The sequence below is a fragment of the Mytilus galloprovincialis genome, chromosome 2 (genome assembly GCF_965363235.1).
Source record: "Mytilus galloprovincialis chromosome 2, xbMytGall1.hap1.1, whole genome shotgun sequence".
Classification (NCBI taxonomy): domain Eukaryota; kingdom Metazoa; phylum Mollusca; class Bivalvia; order Mytilida; family Mytilidae; genus Mytilus; species Mytilus galloprovincialis.
This window is the reverse complement of record NC_134839.1, coordinates 104,849,971-104,858,620: the sequence shown is the minus strand read 5'-3', so window position 1 is coordinate 104,858,620 and position 8,650 is coordinate 104,849,971. Positions and strand designations below refer to the sequence as shown.

Sequence of the window (8,650 nt, the reverse complement as noted above, 5' to 3'; positions counted from 1 at the left end):
AGAAGGGGTGTTTTACATATATGAAATATAGTTTAGTTGCTATGTCCCTTTACGTTTAATACGACGGTGCTATGTATGAAATTTAAAAATAATTAAAATGCAAGCCATCTGCTGTATTTCAAAAGGCTATCTGCTTCTTCAGAAAATACTAACGTAGTGATTATCTAGTCCATTTTATTTTTACAAGAGACTCAGATAGAGTCCAAACCACAAAATAATCAACAACACTATATACAATTCTATAAGAAATCATCATTCCGAAATGTTATCAGTTACACCAAAAAATTGAAATATTTTAGTTTCCACATTTTTACGCAATTCGACTTTTGTAACTCGCAACTCGACTTTCTTAACTCGCAACTCGATTTTCTTAACTCGCAACTCAACTTTTGTAACTCGCAACTCGACTTTCGTAACTCGCAACTCGACTTTTGTAACTCGCAACTCGACTTTTGTAACTCGCAACTCGAATTTTGTAACTCGCAACTCGACTTTCGTAACTCGCAACTCGACTTTCGTAACTCGCAACTCGACTTTCGTAACTCGCAACTCGACTTTCGTAACTCGCAACTCGACTTTCGTAACTCGCAACTCGACTTTTGTAACTCGCAACTCGACTTTCGTAACTCGCAACTCGACTTTCGTAACTCGCAACTCGACTTTTGTAACTCGAAACTCGACTTTCGTAACTCGCAACTCGACTTTTGTAACTCGAAACTCGACTTTTGTAACTCGCAACTCGACTTTCGTAACTCGCAACTCGACTTTCTTAACTTGCAACTCGATTTTCTTAACTCGCAACTCGATACTCGACAACAAGTGAATCTCATTTGTATTGGAGGAATTCCACGATTATTTCAGGTCAGTTTGCTCACTTATCTCTTTAGATATTCTGTCTTTATCTTATTTTCATTGTAATTTTATTACCGAGTTAATCAGTATTTCACGCATGAGTAACTTTCCATTTTAGCATGACTTCAAGAATGTGTATCGTGTGATTGGTGAGCGAATGTTGTAAATCATTTAAAAGGTTAACGTAACTTTTATAACAGGCACATTATTGATTTACATTTGAGCTACATAATTTAAGCCTGGAAATAAATAGAGTAAATATAAACGTATTGAATGCCGAATATTGGAGCAGAATGAGGCCGAGAGTAAATGAGTAAAATGTTAACTTGATAAATACTTTTCAGAGTCTTTATAATATTTTTGTCTCCGATAGATAGATTTTAAGAACTTTATAAGTCTGTGCATAGTAACTATAATTTAGTATTTGTTATACAGGTATTTGACAGAGTTCTGCATATGATGTAGATATACGTAGAGGCATAACCTTTGTACCTCATACGAGGTAAGAATGAGTGTTCATTTGTAGTTGCTTATTATTTTATTAGCTTAGTTATTTTGCTTTGTTTAGCTTAGCTTAGCTTTATTAGTTAACTGCTTTTTGGTATTGGCTTAATTAATGCTTATTTTGCTTAGACTGTTTGTTTATAGTTTTAACGGCTAATTCGTATATTATAATGTTTTGTTAAATGAGAAACTGTTTCTATTTTGCTTTTCTGACAAGTTAAATTCTGTTTCGGATGTCACAGAAAGTTATATTTTGATTAGATAAGGTTAATTGCACATTTTGGTAATTTCATGAACTGTGACGTATTTTACAGTAAATTGGTTAATTATTTTGAGTACACATGTACATATTACGTAAATTTATCAGATTGATATAATACATGTTTTAAAAGAATTGATTTATATACATTGTTATTAAATGTAATATTATATTACAGGGTTTCTTTTGATGCTTCATTGAATAATAAAACTATCCAGAACCCTATACAGTCTACTATTTATTCATGCCCAGATAGTGCGACTACAGTATGGTCGTAGTGAGAACGTGGCGAGCGTAGAAAGATCTTGATAAGCGTAGTAAGGTCGCAGAATTAGCGCGGTGAGAACGTGTTATAATCGTAGCGGAATCGTAGTAGAAGCGTAATGAGGACGTAGTAGCATCGAGAAAGCAACGACAATTTACATTTTCATGCCGCTCATACCGCAACCTCACCACGATCTGAATTAAATTTAGATCACGGTGAGCGTGGTGTGATCGTGGTCTAGTGGGACTAGAGGTTCAAAGTTGCCAATTACGTATTTTCCATATCAACCACACATTCGGTACTCCTCGACATATCCATACGGCAAAGTTCCAAACCGGACCTAGCTCATTTTAAAGTATTGACCCAAGCTATTCCCCACTTAAATATTTTTCTGGGATCCGGGACCGTCTGGCCACCACAGAGTTTCAAAGTTGCCCATTTACGTATTTTCAATACCCATAACTCAGGATCCTTTTAGTCACGTTTGTATCTACACCCAATTATATATACTACAGAGTCTATGATTCGTCGAATTCGGAACATTGTAAGACCAGGGGGTCTCACCGTCACCGTCATCTCCGGTAGGTTTTCACTATATATTTATTCTTTTTTTTGGCTTTCCATATATATTTCTAATTATATTTCTGAATGTTTTTAGAGTGGTTGGCTTTAGTTTTATATATTATATATCAAATTAAATCTTTGATATCGTTTTATTGATAAAAATCTATATTACATAAAGACAAATATGCAACTTATATAAGGGTTTTTATTCGAGGACAATATACGACAGCATGAAGGGGTGATAAAACTATTTGCGGCGTATCGTTTCACTCCTGTTAACTATGAAAATCATACTTTTTAAATCATTTTCAACTAAATTTTAATATTGAACCGAATGCTAGCAGCCGGTAGGATATTGAATATCGAATATCGAATAACAAACCGGCAGCTAACTTCATATATATATTCAAAACGTAACGAAATACTTTTCAAATCAGTACAAGCCGCTAAGTTGTCGAATACCGCTGTTGAATTATATTTATCTAAGATGTAGCGACTTTTAGCCCCAGTCACACTGTCACGTTTCGGCTATCCCATTTTGCTACGTTTTCAAAACGTAGCGAAACGGCAATATCCGTAGTGAATCGTATCGATCCGTACTTAAAACGGCTATATACGTAGTTATGCGTAGATTGATACGTGATCGGTGCCGTTTGTATTGGTCTGCACAATACAAACGTGACTAAAAATGAAAACGTAGTACTAACGTAGAAAAGCGCAGTAAAACGTAGAAGGAACGTAGAAATGCGTATTAGAAACGTACCTGATACGTTCTAAAACGTATTTGATTATAATCACTAGGTGTTATTACGTTTAAGTACGTATCTGCCACGTTGCATTAGGTTTTTGTACGGTATATTACGCTTCATGGTACGCATTAATAGGTTTCATCACGTTATTCTAGGCATTATTACGTATCGATGCGTATTACTACGCATGATTACCTTCTTCTACGTATAATCAAACCACGTGTATCTATATTTCTCGGCATTTGCTAAAATAGTTTGTCAGTCTTACAGCAAGATGGACAGACAACGGATGGAAATGACAAATTATGGATTATTGATACACAATCATATTTTGAAATTGAGAATGTTGTTAAACAGACACAGACATAAACGAATAGATCGCGGAGTGCGCACGGTATGGGTAAGGGATTGGATAGGTAGAAGATCTCAGTTTGGTTTTTATGCACAGCTGTTGGATGAATTGAGATGTGAAGACACCGTTTCTTTCAAAAACTTTTTGAGAGTTGATCCAACCATGTTTCAGGAAATTGTTAATAGATTAACACCAAGGCTACAAAAGAAAGACACGTGGTACCGAAAGGCATTGCCAGTTGGTCTTAAAGTAGCAATAACCCTTCGATATCTAGCCACAGGAGACAGTTATCATTCACTTATGTATTTATTTAGAGTGCCGCACAACACGATATCCAATCTTGTAGTACAAGTCTGTGAAGCAATTATTTCCGAGTATGCTGAAGATGTTATCAACACACCTACGGAAGAAGCTGAATGGCTAGCCATTTCGCAAGAATTTAGTGATATGTGGCAGTTTCATCATGTGCTAGGTGCACTAGATGGGAAACACGTTGCTATCAAATGTCCGGCTGGTGGTGGTTCTAAATACTATAATTATAAAGGATTCCATTCTATAGTTCTAATGGGCTTAGTAGACGCTAATTATAAATTCAAATGGGTTAACGTTGGCGCACCATGTGCTTGCTCTGATGCACAAATTTGGAATCAGTCAGACTTAAAAAATCATATAATTGATGAGAATATGCACATACCAAAAGCAGAGCCTCTTCCGAATGATGACAAAGACATTCCGTACTTCATCGTTGGTGACGACGCGTTCGCCCTCAGAAGTTGGCTAATGAAGCCCTTTTCTAGGAGGAACATGACCCTTGAAGAGAGAGTTTTTAACTACAGGCTATCGCGATCACGAAGAGTTGTTGAAAACGCATTTGGGGTACTTGCAAATCGATTTCAATGCTTACTTTCAACTTTAAAGCAAGAGCCTAACAATGTCGTATCCATTATTCTGGCCTGTGTTTGTCTGCACAATATAATGAGGATAAGATATCCAGGTGATCAGAACATTTTGTTAGACAGAGAAGACGAGAACCACCATCTTTTACCTGGAGCTTGGCGAGACGAAACAAACCTGAAGGACATTGATGATGTGCAAGATCGCAACTATCCTAGCAAGGCAGCAAAACAACAAAGACTGTATCTTAAACACTATTATTCGTCACCTGCAGGAAAAGTTCCATGGCAAGAACGAATGGTTCAATAACGTTTTTTAACTGTCTTATCGTAGTATATTTGAATGATAAGTAAATGATTTGTACTTTTATTTAACTTTGAATGTATCAAAAAATATTATCATGATACATGTAATTAAACTTTAAGAAATTCTTCTATCAATACCAGTTTTCTGGTCTTTTAAAAACAATGGCACGCATGGGTCAGCATACTTAGGATAAATTGAAAATTTCATTATTATAACACTAAAACAACAAGACAAATCAAAATCAAAAAAAAACTTTGGGATCCCGCTAACATATTTAACCCCGCCGCATCATGTATGCATGTGCCTGTCCCAAGTCAAGAGCCTGTAACTCAGTGGTTGTCGTTTGTTGCTGTGTTACATATTGTTTTTCGTTCAATTATTTGTACATTAATAAGGCCGTTAGTTTTTTTTTCGTTCGAATTGTTTTACATTTGTCATTTCGGGTCCTCTTATAGCTGACTATGCGGTATGGACTTTGCTCAATGTTGAAGGCCATACGATGACCCATAGTTGTTAATTTCTGTGTCATTTGGTCTCTTGTGTAGAGTTGTCTCATTGGCAATTACACCACATCTTCTTTTTTTATATTAACCAACAAAATAATCACTCAAACAAAAAAACTTTTAATTTTACAGACAACTGTCATAATACATGAAATAAACAAACTGTCTACATAATAGAGTCGTCTTTTAAGGTTCCTGATATGAATAAGTTTATAATGAGAAAAGTGACGATGAGGGTGAATCAACGTTCATTGAATCCGATTGCATTATTACACTGGCAATACTTGATGTTGTAATATCTTGTGCGCATGTAACAGGTGGAGCAGAATGTGCTCTTACAGGTTCAATGTCTGCTTGAGTTTTAGACCGGTTTTGCAGAAAGGCGACGTCCTGTCCAGGTAGCTGATATTGCTGCTGCCATGCAGGTAGGTACCCAACATTACTTGATTGATTACAGAAGCTGCCCATGGGTACATCCAATGCAGATTATTGACCAGTGAATCCCTGCAACAACAAAAAAACATGACCATATAAACAAGTTTGATCAACTGTGTATCATCGGCGTTGGAATTGGGTACTAGAACTGGGGTTATGCGGGGTTTCAAGGAAGGATAATTAACATAACTGTACGGGGTACTGTTGCCTTGTTCGGTAATGCCGATTTCTTAAAGATAAATAAATCCCAGTTCCCAAGTCAAGGATACACAGCAGTGGCGGATTCAGGGGGGGCATAGAGGGCGTACGCCCCCTTTATTTGTACTTTTTACGTGATTTTAGCCACACAAAAAAACAATTTCGCCTCGCTCCGCTCGCCAACAAAATATAGTCTACGCCCCTTTCTAAATTCCTGGATCCAATTCTGTAACCATATCGTTTTAATATACGTAGTATATATAAATATATATATATATGACCGGACGCATGACAATTTCAAAATGCAGCAATTACCTGAGAGTAATTACAACACGAGGCATCCAAAATATGCAGGTGAACTAAAGAAATGTGTATTTCGAAACATGTTCTGACCTTTCAGTCTTAACACAATACTAGTACTAGTAAATAATATGTGAATAATATACCTGCAGTTGCTGAAGACGTTGTTTATCACGGCTGCGTAGCTCCTTACTTTCATTTTGAAATCTGTCCAATAGATCCATACTCTCTCTTTTAAACCTGAGAGCAAAAATTTAATATAAATTCATTTAAAAAGTGAGAATCAATATCATATTAATGTAAAATATAGCTATAATGGATTATTTTTGATACATCTCATTCTTTTGAAAAAGTGTGAGGAAAATAATTGAAAACGAATCATACTGAAGTTTGATAAACACCAATCTTTACATTTAATATTTTTGCAAAGTTTCATGAAAATCTCTCAATAACTTCAAAGTTTCATTTCAAAACGGCTTAACTTAAAAACGAAGTTTTCGATATATCTTAACATTAAACTTGTAAAAGCTCTCTGTTTAGTACTCAACAATTGAGCAAAGTTTCAATAAAAATTATGGATTCGTTCTTAAATGACTACTTGGTAACAGTCGATGACGGACGGACAGACGGACAAGCGGACGAAAGAGAAGACAGACAGGCAATACGCAGACGAACGGACACTCAACCAAACGTTTTTTACGAAGGGTATTACACAATGCCTTGCGACTTCGTGTGGCGGGGTATAAAAACTAATGTCATTACCATAGCGTATCATCGGACACAGGATGTTGGTACCAGGCTTAAACGATTTGTATGGTGTTCAATTTTAAAGCTGCTACAGTACATCAAAAAGTTGTTGCACTGCACCGTGGAGTTATGTTTTTCCTCCTAAAAAATCAGAATAGACCCTCTGCTCGATGATACACGATTTTTATATAGCGTATTCGGCCGTGTATAGTACACATTCATCAAATAACAAAACATTAACATACAAAAGCATAGCATACCTCCCCCACAATATGTCGTCAATACCTGGAAGAATGCTGACCATCCAATGTCCCCAGTTCTGCCTTTCGGGTGTCATGTCCGCGTGACTAGCCAGCTTAGCCTGCACTTGTTTCTGTAATTCAGAAGACTGTTTTATTGCTTCCTGGATGTCTTTTTCAACTGGAGATTGCATCTTCTGGTATTTCTTTTCGTTTTTGTTGTAACTATAGGAGAGGGAATATCTATTGTGCTGGACGTCTCCTCAAGATTACATTGCGATCTAAAGAAAAAAAAACCGATGAAAGTTGTATTTTTTGTTCTAAACAATACAAAAAGACACCCCATCTACTACTACGGTGGGTTTTGAACGACCTTGACTGGCTTGACACCCTATCTCATAACAAGAAAACAAGAAATGCCGGAAGCACAATCAATCCGATACAATTACTTTTAACTGAAAAGTATTTACAAATGTAAGTGTGATGGACGGACGGACGGACGGACCAAAACATTATAATAAGTCCTGATGTGAAGATATAGTTTCAATTTAACTAATTATACAAAGAAGTAAATGGTTACTGACCTTCTTTCATCGTCTTCTTGACTTTCCTCTTCGTCCTCATGTTCACTGGGAGAATCGACGCAAGCATCTGTTCCGTATTTTGCCTTGAGTTTCTCTTTCAGCTGAAATATTCAGACATAATCGGAACATTATTTATGTATTCGTACAAGATATATCGAGATAAAGTCAAACGTTTGAAATGAAACAGCTGTAAAATGAATTTCGTAGAATCAGAACATTAAGTATCATTTAGAAAAAGAAAAAAGGTACGGGAATTCAACAAAGGAAATAACAATAAAAGGTAAAAAAAGTGAACTGAAATATTAAGTATTTAGAAAACTGTATTGCACACGTTTATTCCTCCTCTGGTTTCTATTCTGGCAATATGTGGACCCAAGAAGCCAAATTTTTCTTTGATCCATTTGTCTCTTTGAGTATCATCTTTTCTGCCTGAACCAGATTTATTGCCTTCTCGTGTCAGTCTTCCGAGCTGAGATCTCATTGACTCAACCCATGTCCTGAGAGTCTTCCAATCCTATACCCCTAGCTCATTAGCTTTTGCTTGCCATAAATATTAGTTGGGTAAAAAAACTCATCGATAACGAAATTGGAAAGTCTTACCAAAATTTTATTTTGATAAATTTGGACAAGAATTCCTTATATTTAAAATGAACTTCAACAATATTAATTTGGTCTATAAACTGAACGAACTAATTCCTCAATTTAAATTAAGAATAATCATATCATAGATAAATTCAAAATTTGAAAAAGAATCAGATCAGCTATCATATAAACAAATAGACAGCAGCTTATATGGGGCAATAAAAATATCAAATTAAACAGTAAATGTCTCATTTTCAAAACCTGGATAAACAGTAAAATTCTATTTGTAAATGACATTATTGATAATAAAGGAAAAT

At 35.8% G+C, this 8,650-nt stretch overlaps 1 protein-coding gene and 1 long non-coding RNA gene across 5 annotated transcripts; one reads left to right on the top strand and one right to left on the bottom strand.

Annotated features, from left to right (window-relative positions):
• The first annotated feature begins 840 nt into the window (after positions 1-840).
• LOC143062485 (uncharacterized) lies at positions 841-1,840 on the top strand. 2 transcript variants are annotated; one of them, XR_012974781.1, is made up of 3 exons: positions 841-861; positions 1,288-1,354; positions 1,794-1,840. It is a non-coding gene; the product is annotated as an uncharacterized LOC143062485 (long non-coding RNA). The 2 variants fall into 2 exon arrangements; XR_012974780.1 differs by lacking the exon at positions 841-861 and having other exon boundaries at positions 1,254-1,354.
• Positions 1,841-5,453: 3,613 nt separating this feature from the next.
• LOC143062484 (uncharacterized) lies at positions 5,454-8,260 on the bottom strand. Of its 3 annotated transcripts, XR_012974779.1 has the most exons (5): positions 8,083-8,260; positions 7,752-7,852; positions 7,214-7,448; positions 6,328-6,421; positions 5,454-5,752 (listed from the first exon to the last, which is right to left on the bottom strand). XR_012974779.1 is itself a non-coding variant. In XM_076234167.1 (3 exons), exons 1-3 carry the CDS (start codon positions 8,230-8,232, stop codon positions 5,584-5,586), a joined length of 420 nt encoding a protein of 139 aa, XP_076090282.1. In that variant the 5' UTR covers positions 8,233-8,260; the 3' UTR covers positions 5,454-5,583. The 3 variants fall into 3 exon arrangements, 1 of the variants encoding a protein (XP_076090282.1); XR_012974778.1 differs by lacking the exon at positions 8,083-8,260 and having other exon boundaries at positions 7,752-8,049; XM_076234167.1 differs by lacking the exons at positions 6,328-6,421; positions 7,214-7,448.
• Between the last annotated feature and the right edge of the window lie 390 nt (positions 8,261-8,650).